Below are 18,901 nucleotides of genomic sequence, written 5' to 3' on the forward strand. Positions count from 1 at the left end.
AGGATTTACCACAGAGCCAATACAGGAAATCATGAAAGAGACTGTAGATATGACAAAAAAGGTTGGGAGTGAAGGTTTCCAAGACATGGATCTTGGAGAAATCCAAGAGTTAACAGACACCATACCAGACGAATTAGCAGAAGACAATTTGATAGAGATGAGTGCTCCAAACCAGTACCAGACAAGGAAGATGATGTTGAAGTAGCAATGCCAGAAAACAAATTGACATTAGATGATCTGGCAAAGGGTTCCGATTATTCAAGACTGCTTTTGACTTCTTTTACAATATGGACCCTTCTATTATACAGGCACTGAAACTAATGCAAACAGTGGAAGAAGGATTGGTACCATATAGAAACATTTTTACAGAAATGAAAAAGCAAAAAGTCAGACAAATTATTTCTGTAAAGTTACACTGACTGTGCCTGCTTCTCCTTCCATCCCCTCCACATCCTTCCACCTCTGCCACCCCGAGACAGCAAGACCAATCAATCCCCCCTCTTCCTCAGCCTGCTCAATGTGAAGATGGCAAGTATGAAGATCTTTATGATCCACTTCCACTTAATGAACAGTAAATATATTTTCTCTTATGATTTTCTAGTAATATTTTTTCTCTAGCTTACTTTATTGTAAGAATACAGTATATAATACATGTAACATACAAAATATGCGATCAACTGTTTATGTTATTGGTAAGGCTTCTGGTCAACAGCAGGCTACTAGTTAAGTTTTGGGGGAGTCAAAGTTATACACAGATTTTTGACTGTGGGGGGTTGGTCCTCCTAACTCCCACACTGTCCAAGAGTCAACTGGACTAAAAACCCATGAACTGTACATTAAAGGTTAACTTTAGGGTAGGTAGATTTTATGTCAATACAGCTGTTTTAAAAATTTTCATTCTGCCATTTACTGGCTGTGTGATGTCACAGTTACTTAACCTCTATGCCTCAGTTTCCCCACTTGTTAAATGGAAAAAGGATACAAACTTTTTGATGACATATGTAAAGCATTTTGCATGGCATACAGTAGTTATTCTGTATCTGGAAACATTAACTATTAAATACAAGAGAGGTAAGTACCAACAGTGGTAAAATCACCCAAACTGATTAAGTTATACAACTGTATGTGGTCATTATAAGTACATACTTATTTTGGCACTAATTATTTATTTATTAACTGGCATGAGAAAATGGGCAAGACATTACTTACTGAATGAAAAAAGAAATCCTATATATACATATATAAAATCATGAACCCTTACACAAAAACTATTCTTTTGGTATTCCCTATCTCAGTAAATAACACTACCATCCACCAGATGCCCAATGCAGAAATGTAGGTACCATTCTTCAGTCTCCCTCACTCTCCACAGTCAATGCCCAAAATAAGATGCAATGAAATATTGGTTGACAGATTTTTTTAAGAGGAGCCTGCCTCATCAGTTCTATTATCCTCAATTATCTTGGGGAAAACAAAAACAGAACAAGTAACAAAACTGGCACTTAACATATAAGCTGGTCACATCAAAACAAAACAAGAACAGGCCTGATGTCACTTTGTTTGGCCTACTGAAATCCAAGTAAGCATGAGAATGACCAAGAGCATTTACAGTTTTATCAACTCTGCAGGATGACCTTAAAGGGACAAACTTGAGCCTCACATCAGCCTCCAATTCTTGAAAGGACTGGTACCCTCTGCAAACTGTGAAGACCGAAATACACTATCCTGCAGGTTGTTTTCCCAAACTCTAGAGTGGTGCCATCGAGAACTGTTAAATCCAGTGACACACAAGGCCCTTTTTACAACTGTAGATTTCTAAGACGATTCTCAATTTCAGGAAGGCAACTTCATGAAGACTAAGATGCAAATACTTATAATCTACAGAGAGGAGGTCTCGCTGTGTTCCCCAAGCTGGACTTGAGACTCCTGGGCTCAAGTGCTCCTCCCACCTTGGCCTCCCGAGTAGCTGAGACTACAGGCGCTTGCCACTGCCTGGCACAATCTTCATATCTTAAGGCTACATGCTTCATTCTTCACTGCTTAATACACATTAGCCGACTGCCTGCTCTCTATAGTTAGCACCCCAAGGGGCAGCAGATTAGACACAGACTAAACCAAAATAAAGTTTTGAAGTCTGGAAAAGAACTTTTGGGAGGCTGGGACGGGTGGAATGTTTAAGGCAGGAGTTCAAGACCAGCCTGGGCAACACAGCAAAACCCTGTTTCTACAAAAAAATACGTAACATTAGACAGGTATGGTGGTGCATGCCAGTAGTCCCAGTTACTAAGGAAGCTGAGGTAGGAGGAATGCTTGAACCCAGGAGGCAGAGGTTGCAGTGAGCAGAGATTGTGCCACCGCACTCCAGCACGGGTGACAGAGCAAGACCCTGTCTCAAAAAAAGAAAAAGAACCAAGACCCGATCCTGTAAACATCCATAACACAGACTACAATGTGCTGTATACATACATTGTCCTCCAAGCCACCTTGGCTTGGACAGAATATGCCTGGAAATGAGAGTAAAGAGGACGTTCTGAAGAACACAGAGAGTAGAGAGGCATTATCAAAAGAGGTCCAGTGTGGTACAGCATTAGGTATAGGAGAGAAGACTGGAAAAGCCTCATATGCCAAATTAAGGAGTCAGCATTGTCTTTTCAATACACAAAAATTAACCTAGTTTTTAGTGTAATGAAAGTACTATATATATACACATATAGATTCCAGATCTTTGCCACATCTAAAGGCAAGTAAATAACAATGTGAGTCTTAGAAAGAGACCACCAACAAATACATCACAGATAAGTGGCAGAAGGATTAGTGAGAAAGTACCACAGTAGTGTAGGGGACAGATGCAGACTTGGGAGTCTGGGAGAAAGGTATTCCTTAGGAGAGGAAGGAAATCTTACTATTTCAAGGAGCCTGGAAAAAAATATATAATTTAGGAATATGTCTGGTCACCCTGCCCCACTCCTAATCCTGTTAGAACAGGATTCCCAAATCAAGGCAAATGATATCTGACATGCCTCCCTCCCCTTCTCTCAAGTACATCAAGCCAGAGCTCTAGTTTAAGATGACATAATTATAATAAAAGTGAATGAGGTGTTCAATATATACTCCAAACTGTTTCATCTTATAATTACCAATGCTTGCCTTAATCAATTTAGAAGGAAAAAAAAAAAATCAAAGCTAGGACTGTCAGATGGGGAAAGATCTACTACTCTCCTTTGTGTACAATAGGGATAAACGTAACACTATCTCATAAGGCTTTTTGTGAATTAATGCACACAAAGTACTTAGCGTAGGGCCTGGCATGTAATTATGTGCTGAACCAATGAATACTGTCTATCAGTAGTATCATTACTATTATTCAGAAGCCATGACAGGGATCCTTGTGGAAGGATCTCCTGGCTCATTAAGTGAACCAAAGACCTATGGCAACTATTTCTCTGAAGACTCCAGGCCCTTCTATTCCTGGTACCCCCTAACTCTTCCTCCTAATCATTTGACTTAAAATGCTTAATTAAAAGACAAGAGATATGATTCAAATAGACCTAAGGGCTGAATCCACTACAGGTTCAGTATCCCTCATCTGAAATCTGAGATGACCAAGAAGTGTTTCAGATTTTGATTTTTTTTTTTTTTTTTTTTTTTGGATTCTGGAATATCTGCATATTGAGCTATCTTGGGGATAGGGCCCAAATCTAAACACAGAATTCATTTATTTTTCTTTTTTTTTTTGAGATGGAGTCTCGCTCTGTCACCCCCAGGCTGGAGTGCAGTGGCACGATCTTGGCTCAACGCAAGCTCTACCTCCCGGGTTCACACCATTCTCCCACCCAGCCTCCTGAGTAGCTGGGACTACAGGCGCCCGCCATCATGCCTGGCTAATTTTTTTGTGTTTTTAGTAGAAACGGGGTTTCACCATGTTAGCCGGATTGTCTTGATGTCCTGACCCACTTCAGCCTCCCAAAGTGCTGGGATTACAGGCGTGAGCTACCATGCCTGGCCAAATTCATTTATTTTTCATATATATTTCATACATATAGCCTGAAGTTAATTTTATACAATATTTTTAGTAATTCTGTACATGAAATTAAATTCTGTGTTTTAACTGTCACCCATCACGAATTCAGGTGTGTTATTTCTACTTGTGATGCGTCGGTGTTCCAAAAGTTTCAGATTTTTGGAGGATTTCAGATTAGGGCTGCTCGACATGTGTATTGTGTATATTTACACACACACCACACACACACACATTTTTTAAGATGTGGCGTCTTGGTCTGTCCCCCAGGTTGGAGCACAGGGCTGCAATCATAGCTCACTGCAGCCTTGAACTCCGGGGCTCAAGCAATCCTCCTGCCTCAGCCTCCCAAGTAGCTGGACTACAGACATGCGCCACCATGCCCAGCTATTTTTTTTCCACCCCTCAGAAAAAAGGTCTTGCTATGTTGCCCAGGCTGGTCTTGAATTCCCAGGCTCAAGTGTTGCTCCTGCCTCAGCCTCTCAAAGTGCTGGGATTACAGGCATGAGCTACCACACCTAGCCAATACTGATCCTTTTAAATTATCCAGTTAAATGAATTCATAGTTCCTCATTTCAAAACAGAAACCTACTATCCACCCCATACTCACAGACCCATTTACTTTGTGTGGTCTATCTGAACTTTCATCAATGTATAGATCTGCATTCAGACTAGTGTTTTACCATGAGAACAAATGTTTTTCTCTTGGTTATTCCACTATTGCCTGACAGTTCCTGCCCTTATTTTTTAGCATATTTTGCCATAAAGTGAGGCCATCTGTAGCTTTTTTTGACATTCAGTTGGTCTTGCTGGTCTTTTACTGTTAACAGGAAAGAAGGCTTTTAGATAAATCAGAGACTTCATAGAGGGCAAACTTTAATACTACCGAAAACCAGGAGTCAACAGGAAGAATTACTTGGCAATGCTGTAAAAGAAAAACAATTGTTTAATTAAAAAATTAATTTAAAAACAATTATTTGTTTAATGCTGATGACATAGAGACGAATACCCTCAAGATAAAACTAGTTCTACCTATCTACCTATTGTTAGAAAGAATGGCTTTTGAGGAAACTCACCTAATACAAGTTATTTTATGTTATTTGAGATGGAGTTTTGCTCTTGTCGCCCAGGCTGGAGCACAATGGTTCAATCTCAGCTCTCTGCAACCTCCGCCTCCGGGGTTCAAGTGATTCTCCTGCCTCAGCCTCCTGAGTAGCTGGGATTACAGGCGTGTGCCATCACGCCTGGCTAATTTTTGTACTTCTGGTAGAGATGGGGGATTTCACCATATTGGCCAGGCTGGTCTCAAACTCCTGACCTCAGGTGATCTGCCCACCTCGGCCTCCCAAAGCACTGGGATTACAGGCATGAGCCACAGCACCTGGCCCTAATACAAGTTATTTTAGATCAGGCCTCAATTTTCTCCTCTCCAACAGGTAAGAGCTGACCCTCCTATCATGAAACTGTTTTCCTATAGCCATGATCATCAACTAGGACAACAAAGGTAAGGGAGATAGTCTGAAGAAAAGCATTCCCCTCCTCTATAAAGGAAAATCCTCCTCCTCCTCCTTAAAACTGGGAATCATTGTTTTGAAAAGCAGAAAGAACACAGGCTTTGGAATACAAACACCAGGTCTACCACTTAGGTATCACTCTGAGCCTTGGTTATCTAAAGGTTTAAAAAAAAAAAAAAAGTGGGTAACACCTACTTTGCAGACTTTGTAGTAGTCAGAAATACATAAAGTACATGGATATGCTCAATAAATACCTTATTAGTGTCAGATGTCCAATTCCACATGTTATTAAATTATATCCCTGTTACTCAGAAGTATGGTTTCAACTTATTCGTCCTAGCCAAGTTCATCAAGAAGCTTACTTGTTTTAGCATATAACTGGGTTGTTTTTTTTTTCATCTGTGGTTCAGAAGTATCACTCATAACCTTTTCTTTAAAAATCTGAACCCTCACTATGTAGACATGTTTGTTAAAGAATAAGATCCCCAAATTTTATACTTATTTGTATAGAAAAAATGTACAATTAATTTGGAAACCTTGGCCGGGCGCAGTGGCTCAAGCCTGTAATCCCAGCACTTTGGGAAGCCAAGACGGGCGGATCACAAGGTCAGGAGATCGAGACCAGCCTGGCTAACATGGTGAAACCCCGTTTCTACTAAAAAAATACAAAAAACTAGCCGGGCGAAGTGGCGGGCGCCTGTAGTCCCAGCTACTCGGGAGGCTGAGGCAAGAGAATGGTGTAAACCCGGGAGGCGGAGCTTGCAGTGAGCTGAGATCCGGCCACTGCACTCCAGCCTGGGCGACAGAGCAAGACTCCATCTCAAAAAAAAAAAAATTGGAAACCTTGGCCCTGCCTTTAAATATCATACTCCCCAGACCCAGCACTGTGATAGGATGGCCATTCTGGCAGCTGAAAATCTTGATTTGGGGATACTCATCTGTCGTAAATGAATGCCAGCTACCATCTCTGGGTTGATTTTTATTCAGTTTGCCTTTAATTGACAACATAATACCAATGCTGAAGATCCTTCAAGACTATTACTATTAATCATGTACAATGGATTAACAGCTAGTTGAGAAATTTATAGAAGACTGTTTGAAGGGCCCAAGGTTTACTGAGTCCCCCAGAGAGAGTTCTAAAACTGGGGTCAAATGGATCGGAGTGTAGTAATCCTCTTGACCAAAAATGTGTTTACATGAAAAATTTTTCTGAAACATTTTTTTTCTCCATTTAATCAGATGTTTTTTAAATGCATTGGTCTTGAACATTTAGACTTTGTTTTTAAATTAAGCCAGCGTAGCAGAAAGCAATATACTTAGATGCCCCAAATAACTGGTTCTGCTGAGATGTACTCTGGCAATTTGCCTTTCTTTTTTCCTATTTTTATTTTTGAAACAGAGTCTCACTCTGTCGCCCAGGAGTGCAGCGGTACAGTTTCGGCTCACCGCAACCTCCGCCTCCTGGGTTCAAGCAATTCTCCTGCCTACTCCTGACGAATAGCTGGGACTACAGGCACGTGCCACCACACCTGGCTAATTTTTTATATTTTTAGTAGAGATGGGGTTTCGCCATGTTGGCCAGGCTGGTCTCAAACTCCTGACCTGGTGGTCCGCCCGCCTCAGCCTCCCAAAGTGCTGGGATTACAGGCATGAGCCACATGCCCGGCCTGCCTTTAGTTTTATACTAATAATAAAGCTAAACAAAATTTCTATAGAGTGGATACTCAGGATTTTGGGCATATTCTTTATTACAATTTTGAAGAGCCCTTATATGAACACTCATTTAGAAAAATGTCATTCAGACCACAGATTAGGACATGCTAAAGATTCCCATGAAGAATACATTTTCCTTACGGAAGAATATAAGACTTCTAGCCAAATTTCTCTATTTGCTTTAGTCACCAGCTCACTCAAAGCCAAGTTTTTGGCTCTACTTTAATGACTCTATAGTTTGCTGAGAGATGTTTCTCTGTGTTTAACCTTCTCCTTGGTCCTACCTCAAGTCTTCTGTGCAACAATGTCAGGAATAAAAATTTATCAGATTGGTCACATGAAACTGACAGTATTTTACCTTTTTCAACCAATAAAATGGCAATTTCATATAGTTCAACCAAATATTATTTCATAAATACTGACAACCCACTAGGTTAGATGTTGAGGTTATAGATATATATATATATACAAAAAAAAAAAAAACTCCTTGCCCTCAGGATAATTATTTAGGTAGGAAAAAGAACCAAATCTAGTTAGGTAAGTAGAGATCAAGCACAAAATGCTACAGAAGAGAGGAATAAATCAGGGTGTCTAAAATGGTTTCACAATTCAGGCGTTTTGGCCAGAGAATAATGAAAATGCAGAATTTCAATAAGCAGGCATAAGAAAAAGCATTAACACACAGAGAACAAGCACAGAGAGGATACAGAACACAGTAAATTCAAGAAAACAAAGTGGTCCAACAGGGCTGGACAGGAAGGCTCACCAGGAATAAACGAGATAAAGCTACAGGTCCTAACCTCCTTCCTCTATCAGAAAGATGAATCCATCAATAGATACAAGATCTCCTCTCCCTGCATCACCTGACTTTCCTCTCTTCTCCACTGGCTCCTTCAGTTTGTCAGTATGTTCAAGACTCTTTCACCTTAAAAAACCACCATACCTTCCTTGATTTAAAATATCCTCCCAATTCACTGCCGTCTTTCTTCTGCTACACTATCAAGCTTCTCGAAAATGTGATCTTTATTTAACCTCCTGTTCGTCCTCTCAATCTACAATGTCCTGCCAGCACTAATCTCTCCCCTTCCCCAAAAAGACACTAAACAACTGCTCCCAAATTAATGACTTCACAGCTGCCAAACCCAACTGATACTTCCAGTCTATCTTACCCTGCATTTTTGTAGGATCTGACCCTTCAGCTATTCTCCACTCAAGTCAGGAATCACTTTCTCCTGGCTCTCCCTTTCCATTTCTGGTTATTCTTCAGTTTTCACAGGGTACATCTATTGTCCAATATTCTTTTTGCTCTCTTAACTCAGTCTGGAAGAGGAAATACTACAATTTCCAGGACACATTTATGAGAACACTAGAGAATATTTCATACCAAAACAGCTCAAGAATATTGAAAGCACATGGTCACTATAATCATAACTCTCATCACTTACCTGTCACAATGCTAACTGTATAGACTGTTAGCTCACCAATTTGATCAACTATAAAGGTCCTTCACAACCTGTATCTCAGCAGTGCCCCAGCATAGTATCTGCTGCATTTGCAGGCACTCAATACAGATAACACATGAAAGGCAGACCCGTGTCACACTCCTGTCATAGGTATTTTTACCACCTCACTCATAACCTTCATAAATGGTAGTGACTCCTTTCTTAAGCTTTTAGATACATCAATAGAAATATTCATCAGTTCTACCTCTTCTCCCTGTCAAAATTCTCAGCCACTAAAGTCATTTTGGGATTTGGGGTTTTAGGTTTGGACCACAGACCATTCCCCATCAATAAAAACACAAAGGCTCCAGAGTTGTCTCAGTTGTTCTCGGACCTGGTCTCCATTACCTCTCCGTATAAAGCTTCTCAGGCTGCCTTGATGCAGAAGAGAGAGGGAACTTGGAGTCTGGGATTCTGATTTAAGCCCCAGTGCTCCATTAATTGGGGGAACTTTGACCAATATTCTCAATTTCTCTAAGCAGGTCTTTTTCTTTGTAATGTGAGAATGACAGAGTCTCATAAATTCTCCTGAGGAATAAAAGAAACTAAAGGCTCTGGACAGTTGGTCTACGTGACCCTACTCTTGCCCTCACCAATCTGACACAGCTTCCACTACTATCCTTTTTCTGCACTTACTGACAGGGTATCCTTCTTCCTATTTAAAGAGCAAATTTGGAGTAAATTTTTTCTCATACCCTCAGGGCTTCTTGGTCAGTTATCCCTGCCACAACTCTCACACCTTTGTAAACATGATCAGCTCTCTCCCATGTTTAGAACTTTTCTTAACCCTGCTCTTTAGTAGCCAGCCTGTCTTTCCCTAGCATCCCCATCAGCCTTCCGTATAGAGTACCCCATCTCTACCGCCTTTACTCATCTCTTTAATCCTTGAAGGCAAGCATCAGATGCTTCTCTCCCTTTCCACACATGCTATTCTGAAACACTTTTTTTTCAAACCAAGTTCACTGTGCCTTATCAAATCCTATGGACATTTCCTGAGCCTTTTAAGAGGTCTTCATTCCTACCTGGATATTCTTACAGGATCTTTGGAAGTACAAATCTAATCACCTACTCCAGAGGGCAGTGGTCCACAACCATGTTGGTCTCAGGACTCCTTTATACTCTTAAAAATTACTGAGGTAATTTTAAGTACTTTCAATTTTAATTACTCAAAAACTTTTTGTGTAAGTAGCTCATATCAATATGCACCCACTAGAAATAGAAAAGGGGTAGATTTATTAATCATTAAAAAAACCTATTACATATTAACACAATGATTTTCCAAGACAAAAAATAATTTATGGAATGGCATTGACATTTTTGCAAATCTCTTTACTATCTGGTTTAATATAAGATAGCAAGATTTTCTGGTCTGTTTCTGTATTTAATTTGTTGTCATGTGTTATTCTGGTTGAAGTATATGAAGAAAATCCAGCCTCACACAGATACGTAGTTGGAAAAAGGAGTATTTTAATACCATTTTCAGACAACTATGGCTATTAATACTACACCAAAATTCTCAACAAATGGTAACTTCTTAAAGATTAGTTACAATATGGAATCTGAAACCATATGTACTCTTCATATGCTGTTACATTAAAACACATGGGTCAATCTTGCATTTTGGATGGATCTTTTACGCCTATCTGATTTTCTATCATATGTTAGTCATTTGACAAATACTGCCTGAATTATGCAAATATAACAGATGTTGACATACTAGTTAATAGTAAATAGTGCCACCAATCTCATCAGGGGTCTTTAAGTATTGGGGCAAGTGTCAAGCTCATGTGGTGGCAGATAAAGGTCTTCCAAAATTCTTTTTTTTTTTCTTTCAGTGCTCAAATTGCATCAGTGGCAACAAATATAGTGAGTTATTTCTTATGAAGTGACTGGATTACTCTGTTAATTTTCAAGAAAATGTCTGCCAAATACCCAAAGTTCAATAACCACAGTTTGTTAGTTGTTGTTCTGGTAAAGATAAAAAGGTGTTTCAAGGAAAAAAAAGAGGCTTATTCTTGAAACTCAGTCACATAAACACTTTTCCTCGAGATAATCACCATACTTGGATATGAAGTAAAAGTACTTTATACTGACTTCTCATTTGTCACACAGAATATTAAAGGCATATATTCAAGGGCTGAGATTTAATGAAATTAATTTTACTGCTTCCTCAAGGACATCTGCAAGTGACACCGGCTTTTCTGGGAATGTGTAGCATGAAAAATACAATGGCTGCTACCACAGTTTAATGACATTGCCCTGATTCCTGCTATGTGCCAGCTGTTTTACCCACCCCCATTGCTTTTGCACTATCGGTACAAATGTCAACACAGTGGGGTGGGGGAGGATAAATCAACCATGTCTTAGAATTATAAAAATACTTCTGACTTTGTGGCCTCTTAAAGGGTTTTGGTGACCACTAGGCAGGCACAGACCTAGCTTGGAGAACTGCTGCCACAGAGTAAAGGCCAAGTTCCTTATCAATAACATATAAAACCCTTCATGGTCTGGCTTCAGCTTAGTGGCCAAGTTAGAACCCTCCTAGTCTATTCCTACTTTATTCTGTTGTGTGTTCTCTCTCAATAAAAGAGCACTAGTTATGAATATGTATCTTGATCAAGATTCACTTATCTGTATATACCGGAGCAACCACCACACATAGCAAGATAAAGAACATTTCCAACACTCTATAAGGTTCCCCTGTGCCCTTTCCCACACTATCCCCAAAGAGTTTACTATTCAGGCTTCTGTTGTTACCAATTAGTTTTGCCTATTTTTGAACCTCTTATAAATGCAATCATGTAGGTATTCTTTTGGGTCTTTTTTCCCCCACTTAACTTAGTATCTGACATGTCTACACATTGAAGTATAGAACAGTGGTTTTTATTACTGTGCAGTACTACATATTAATAGATGCGGATATATGTATTTATCCATATTCCTGCTCAAGGTTGTACAGAAAAGATTTAAAGTAACAGGTCTGACTGGTGTCTTTTAGCTACCATCTGGGAACTTAAATTTTGAGTTCCCACCATTCCCAGAACTGAGTGACTTACTATACCCAAAATGAACAAACAATATGGTTTATGCTGAACATGGGCTTTCCTCCCGGATTTTGGTACATTTCAGGCAGAGGCTACCTATTTAACCATTCCTCAGACACATACACGCACACACTCTCTCTCTGTCTCTCTCTCTCTGGGTGCCCAGATTCTAACAAGCTATTCTGGCTGGCGACATTTTACATATGTTGTCAGTTGTAGGGAATTAAACTATGTCCTGTTTAACTCTCCCGGGAAAGGAATATTGGAAGCTTGTACCAGACTTCACCCAATGTGCCTTTTCCCTTTGATGGTTTTTCTCTGTGTCCTTTAGCTGTAAGCTTAGCTATGAGTACCACTATACGCTAAGTCCTGTGAATCTTCCTAGTCAATCATCTAATTGGGGCACTGTCTTGGGGGACCCAACATAACAGGCGTTTATTGTTTTGTCCTACTTTTAGGGACAGGGTCTGGATATGTGGTCCAGACCCGTCTTGAACTCCTAGGCTCAAGGGACTCTCCTGCCTCAGCCTCCCCAGTAGCTGGTGCTACAGGCACCATAACCAGCTTGCCTTTTCTTCAGATTTTAAATATTATGAATAAAACTGCTGTGAATATTCTTGTGCATGCCTTTTTATACTCATATGTACTCACTTCTCTTGCATATAGGAACACAAGTGGATCACTAGGTCATAGGCTAGTATCCCTTGTGCTTAAAATCCTAGCAATATTGTACTTCTAGTTGCCTAAAAACAGCCCTGTTTCATATCTCCTTGTCCTTACACGTTATTCCTTTCGCTTAGAATGTCCTTCCCACCCCCTACACACTATGCCTGTTTTGGCAATAACCTTCAAATCTTTTACCTGCCTAGTTCTGATGTTATTTCTGATGAGGAAAAGGAAGAAATTGGTTGTTTTTATATCTGTTGGGTTTAACATACCTCAGACACATGCATTCCATAGTCCAATCACAAGTATAAGTCTTCAGAACAACCAAGGCTAAAGAACTCAATCTAAAACTTGGGCACACAACAGACAACTGGTGCTTGCTTCTACAGAACACATGGGCCTCCTGTATATATAAGGAGACAGGAATGATCCAACAGGGTTGAACTGTGAAGAATGCGGCATTTGGGGAGAAAAGGAAACCTGCAAGTACCAAGACAAGACAAGATTGATCAGATAAGAAAAAAAGAAAAAGGAAGCTAGAGTCTTACAAACCAAATGGACATTTTAAGTACAACAAGAGAGCAACACAGCAGAGGTGAGAGTGTATGAATTTTAGAAAAAGTACTACTGTAGAAATGAGAAAACCCGGTTCTAGTTCTGTCTTTATTCCCTGCTCACAGTATAAATTTAGGGTAATCACTTTTCATTCTAAACTTAATTCTCCTAGTCCATGAAAAGAGGATGTCAGAGATTATAATCTGGCTTTGGTGTCAACTCTAAGTTATATGTAGGAGACAGGTCTCTAACACGTTTTGAGCTTCAAAACAATTCCAAGATTACAGCTTAAAAAAAAAAAAAAAAAAAGCCTCAGGAGAAAGGGCAGACACACCGGGGAGACAGACAGATGATGGAAGGGCCAGAACCCAGGAGCACAAACCCAGAATGCAGAGAGCACAGGTGTTAAGTAGTAAGAGATTAAGTGTTCTGTAAAAAGACACAAAAAAACCAACCTGCCCTTCAAAGTAACTGTTCTCCTCCAACAGAGGAGAGCTACCCCCACACTTTTATCAAAGGGGATTGTACGCAGTGGGGCTAAATCTGTCAGGATGGTACATAAAGCAGCATATTATGCTGGCCAAGAATAAATAAACCAGTAACACTATTAGTGAAGTTACTCCCAGAATCAATAGCTACTTGCAACTATGACCCATTTTTAGCATACAAACCAACCTTTAGACCTGCCCTCTGGGGATTCTCCTGTTACCTCAAGGGAACTCATCACGAATGCCTTAAATCAAAACAAAGAGTGTTAACTCACAATTTAAAAGGACTCTTCCACCATTCAGGAATACAAAAAAATAAAATAAAATAAAATTCAAAGGTTATCCACGCCTAAGTGTTCTCCTGAACTACTGAAAGTAAAGCTCAACACCATTCATTCAGTCAGGAATCCTCCCAGGTCCAAGTTAATCAAAAACACATTATATATTAGGGTGGCAAAAGCATCCCTAACATTGGGCTTTAAAATGACACCTAACAAAATTCATTGGAAATTACATCTACAATGTGAATTTAGCACTCTGAAATTTGGATACTAACTTTTTTTTTTTTTTTTGGATACTAACTTTTAACAGCAAGTCAGACAATTTTCCTATGAAAATAGGAAATATTACATACATCATGCACATTTTACTTCATTCTTTTTCAGCTAGTTTACTATAACTGAGAAATGCACTGTTGGGGTGGGTCCTATCTTCAACATAAAAACCTTCAGTCTACAGAACCTGTGCTCACAGAAGATAAGATACTCTCATAAGCAGGTTTAACTAAAAAACAGGCTGCAACAATGCAGGAAAAAGCTAAGGGCATTTCCAAAACTGCAATGTTGGGTGCAAAGGAAGCAAAGTTCATAGTGACCAAAAGACTTTAAGAGCCTGCATGGTGGCTCATACCTGTAATTCCAACACTCTGGGAGGCTGAGGCAGGAGGATGGCTTGAGCCCAGGATGAGCCTGGACAACATAGTGAAACCCCATCTCGAAGAAAAAAATTTTTAAACTTAGCCAAGCATGTTGAATGACTGTAGACCCAGCTACTTGGGAGGTTGAGGCTGAAGGATCCCTTGAGCCAGGGAGCTTTGAGGCGGCAGTAAACTGTGATTGTACCACTGCCCGCTGGCCTGGGTGACAGAGTAAGACCTTGTCTCAAAAACAATCTTTTTTTTTTTTTTTTTTTTTTTTTTTTTTGAGACGGAGTCTCGCTCTGTCGCCCAGGCTGGAGTGCAGTGGCCTGATCCCAGCTCACCGCAAGCTCCGCCTCTCGGGTTTACACCCTTCTCCTGCCTCAGCCTCCCGAGTAGCTGGGACTACAGGCGCCTGCCACTTCATCCGGCTAGTTTTTTGTATTTTTTAAGTAGAGACGGGGTTTCACCGTATTAGCCAGGATGGTCTCGATCTCCTGACCTTGTGATCCACCCGTCTCGGCCACCCAAAGTGCTGGGATTACAGGCTTGAGCCACCGCACCCGGCCTTCAAAAACAATCTTAATAATAAAATCTTAAAAGGCTTAAGAAACGGTAAAGGGTGCAATCAGTGCTTCTTGGTCTTAATTCAAACGAGAAGCAAAATTCTTTACATAACCTCCTCTACCATAACCTCTAGGTACAAACTTCTTCCAACCCTTTAGCCTCAGGGGCTTTCTGGCAAATTCTCCCCAGAGCCAGTACAGTTTATATACTGCCTAGGAAAAGCAGATTTGCAGAACAGGATGAGATTAGCACAACTTCTCCATAGCAAAAAAAATAATTTGTTATTTGATCCCATGATTCTTTTACTGCCTCCACCACTAGCTACTAAAGACAACAATCTAAACATTAATATTTAGGTTTGGTGTCCATTTGTCTCAAACTGTAAGACAGAAGTACAAATAATCTAATTTTCCCTTAAAATAAACATAACTTTAGAAAATAATCATTTAGCTAAGGGACCTGAAACCAATGAATGAGAAAGTTTGCACAGACAACACCTAACATTATAAATGCAAAAATAATACTAGCAGAAAGCTACTTTAGTCACCTCACTCTTCCCCTCCCCAGTACACTCCACACCCCCAAATCCACAAACACTGAACTCATAGCTGAGTGCTTTGCTGGTAAAGGTTGCTAAGAAGCAGCTAGAAGCAAATAACATTTTAAAGTTTTCATCTTTCCAAAAACTTTCCAGGACACAGGTAAGAAAGCTATCTAGCTTGTGTCTCACAGAAAAAAAGCTATCTAGCTTGCATTCTCACAGAAAAAAATTCTTTGGCAGAAGCTCTGAATATGCTTTTTACTCCTTTAAATCCTTGAGAATGCAGCCAGGCACAGTGGCTCACACCTGTAATCCCAGCATTTTGGGAGGCCGAGGCAGGCAGATCACAAGGTCAGGAGTTCGAGACCAGCCTGGCCAATATGTTGAAACCCCACCTCTACCAAAAATACAAAAATTAGCCGGGCATGGTGGTGCGTGCCTGTAGTCCCAGTTACTTGGGAGGCTGAGGCAGAAAAATTGCTTGAACCCCAGAGGTAGAGATTGCAGTGAGCCGAGATCGCGCCACTGCACTCCAGCCTGAGCGACAGAGTGAGTCTCCATCTCAAAACAAAAAACAAAAAAATTTCTTGTAAATGCAATATAGGAAAAAAATATACATACTCCTTTACAACTATAACTTTGGTTGTGTACAATGCTGGGATTCTAAGTTTTATCCATTGAAACCCCAGTCCCTCATTTCTGGGGCAGGGCTATTTTATGCCCTGGGAGCTTATCTCAGAAAATTTTACCACATACTGCTTTTAAAAAATTTTTTAACCTTTATTAATTCTTCCTGGAAATTTGAGAGACAGCATTATGGGAATCTTAGCTAAGACAGACAAAGTGAGATTTAGTAAGCTCCATTTTACTTTCACGGGTGTTAAAACAATTATGTAATTTCAAATTTGCCTTGCCTCAGACAGAAAGTTACTGAAATTTTAACTGTCCTGAAAAAAGGAATCTTTTGTGCAGAGGGTTGGGAGGGTCACTCCCACAGTGGGAGGAGCCTGCCATCTCCAGACCTCTGGCTCTCAGGATCAGCTAACTGCTCTGATATACATTGTGGAATGATAGACACAGCACATTCCTTCTGACATCAGCACTGCTGTACTAACACTCAGAAGACCCACACTGACTTCTACAGCAACTGGGATTCCTGCCAATGCAGTTAAGGTTCACTTTGCCTATAAATGTGACCAGCTCCCAGACCATTTTCTACAATGTATGCCACCAATAACCCCTTGATCCTCTGACATAACAGAACACACATAATACGCTGGACTATGGCACCAGAAAGACCTAGGTTCACACTAAATTCCATCACTTAACAGCCTTTTGACTTGATTTCTAAGCCTGTTTCCTTTTCTGCAAAATACCGGGGAAATCCAAAAGGGATGTTTTAAGACAGATTCCAAACTAGCCTTCAGGTTGAATCCAACATTAAAGACCTGTTACATTTGGTCCATAGCATTTAAAATTTTTTTAATGCTACATTTAAAAGTCAGGAGATTCATCAAAATAGAGATAGCCAGTTTAGAAGCAAGTCAAAGATCCACCAACTCTGGGCCCACAGTTTTGCTGGGCAACAATCAGCTAGCGGCTGCTCCATTCAGAGAGGCATATACTCTGCAGTTCAGAAGCCATTACTTTTCCTTCCTCCTCCTTTGCTCATTTATGTTACCTCTGGCCCCGGTAGGGTTTGAGTTTCCAACCCATTTTAAAGACTAAGAATAAAATTAATGGTTGTGGTCAGTGAAAATGCTTATTAAGGCAGCTGTTATCATTAGCTCACTAGTTAAGTTTGGTACTGAGCCTGGAGTCTTACTACTTTATCTTCCTCCTCCACTTTTTGCTTCATGGGCACTGGTTTGTGCACTACAGTGAAAGAATAAGCCCAGAGAACCATTCCTGTATCAAACGCCTATGGCTTAACCCAAACTGCAAACGTTTCCATGATTATTCACAAGCATCAGCTCTCCAACCTCCGATGTGCTGCACAGGCTGGTACAACCTCCCTCCCACACATGGGAGCTTAGACCACGGAGTTGTTTACAAGACAAACCCTTCAGAGGAGGGAAGCCAAGTTTTGTTTTGTTTTTTTTTTGAGACGGAGTCTCGATCGTTACCCAGGCTGGAGTGCAGTGGACGATCTCGGTTCACTGCAACTTCCACTTCCTGGGTTTAAGCGATTCTCCTGCCTCAGCCTCCCGAGTAGCTTGGATTACAGGCGCCCACCACCACGCCCGGCTAATTTTTGTATTTTTAGAGAGACGGGATTTCACTTTGTTGGCCAGGCTGGTCTTGAACTCCTGACCTCAGGTGATCTGCACGCCTCAGCCTCCCAAACTGCTGGGATTACAGGCGTGAGTCATGGCGCCCAGCCATACTTTTTTATTACAAAGGTTGACTTACATACGGAGTAGTCAACTTCCAAATTCTACTTCTATAAACTGAGCAGGCACTGCCAGGCCACCCAAAGTTTAAATCGCCCTGACAAAAAATTTAAAAAGCGAAACTGGGCCAGGCGATGTGGCTCACACCTGTAATCCCAGCACTTTCAGAGGCCGAGGCGGGCAGATCACGAGGTCAGCAGTTCGAGACCAGCCTGACCAACATGGTGAAACCCTGTCCCTACTAAAAATACAAAAATTAGCCGGGCATGGTGGCGCGTAATCCCAGCCACACAGGAGACTGAGGCAGGAGAATCGCTTGAACCGGGAGGCGGAGGTTGCAGTGAGCCAAGCAGTGAGCCGAGATCACACCACTGCATTCTAGCCTGGGTGACGGGGCAAGACTCCGTCTCAAAAATAAACAAATAAATAAATAAATAACCAAACTCTACAACAACGTGCTCTGGGAATACAGTTCGGCCACAAGCTCCATGTGCTCAATGAGGCCAAATAAAAGACCAGTGATAAGTCCCCAAAACACCGTCCCCAGGGTTTTCCGACAGCCAATAGCCCCACTGAGTTCCACAGGCTTTTCTAACTATGCAAAAAAACAACCAGGAAAACAATCACCGACTTGAGGTTTCCAAGGTTGGGTCCTGTTCGAATATATTTTTATTTTTTAACCCAGCATGTGTCCCTAGACTCAAAAGGAACATGAGCTTCAGGGTGCAAACTGTCCTTACCAGACACTTACGGCTGGCAAGGGACCGCACCGTCACCTGACGGGCAGGCAAGAGGCGGGCAGTGCACCTGTGCCTTCCAGAATAGGAACCCCACCCACTTGCCCCTCTTCCCCACCAACGACACAGCCCAGTAGTTGACTCAGGTGCCAGGAGAGAGCGCGGGGAGGCAGGGCGGTAGCCAGGGAGACCAAGGGAAGCGGTTGCCAGAGAAATGCGGCATCAGTCAGGGCCGGGGCTGCAGGCG

General features: G+C 41.1%; 1 protein-coding gene across 13 annotated transcripts in view; it reads right to left on the reverse strand.

Annotated features, from left to right (window-relative positions):
• The window catches only part of LOC105497484 (cytoplasmic polyadenylation element binding protein 1), a 100,029-nt gene that overhangs the window by 79,509 nt on the left and 1,619 nt on the right, over positions 1 to 18,901 (reverse strand). For 2 of the 13 annotated variants that reach the window (XM_011768612.3, XM_011768611.3), the window contains exon 1: positions 179 to 3,592. The exons of 6 other annotated variants lie outside the window; for them this stretch is intronic. In XM_011768612.3, the coding sequence (XP_011766914.1) occupies positions 179 to 229 (51 nt within the window). In that variant the 5' untranslated portion in view covers positions 230 to 3,592. Of the gene's footprint in view, positions 1 to 125; positions 3,593 to 13,687; positions 14,036 to 18,901 lie in introns of those variants that run through there. 5 more of the 13 variants (XM_071099327.1, XM_071099322.1, XM_071099328.1 and 2 more) reach the window with 4 other exon arrangements.

Source organism: Macaca nemestrina, chromosome 7 (genome assembly GCF_043159975.1).
Source record: "Macaca nemestrina isolate mMacNem1 chromosome 7, mMacNem.hap1, whole genome shotgun sequence".
NCBI classification, from domain to species: Eukaryota; Metazoa; Chordata; class Mammalia; order Primates; family Cercopithecidae; genus Macaca; species Macaca nemestrina.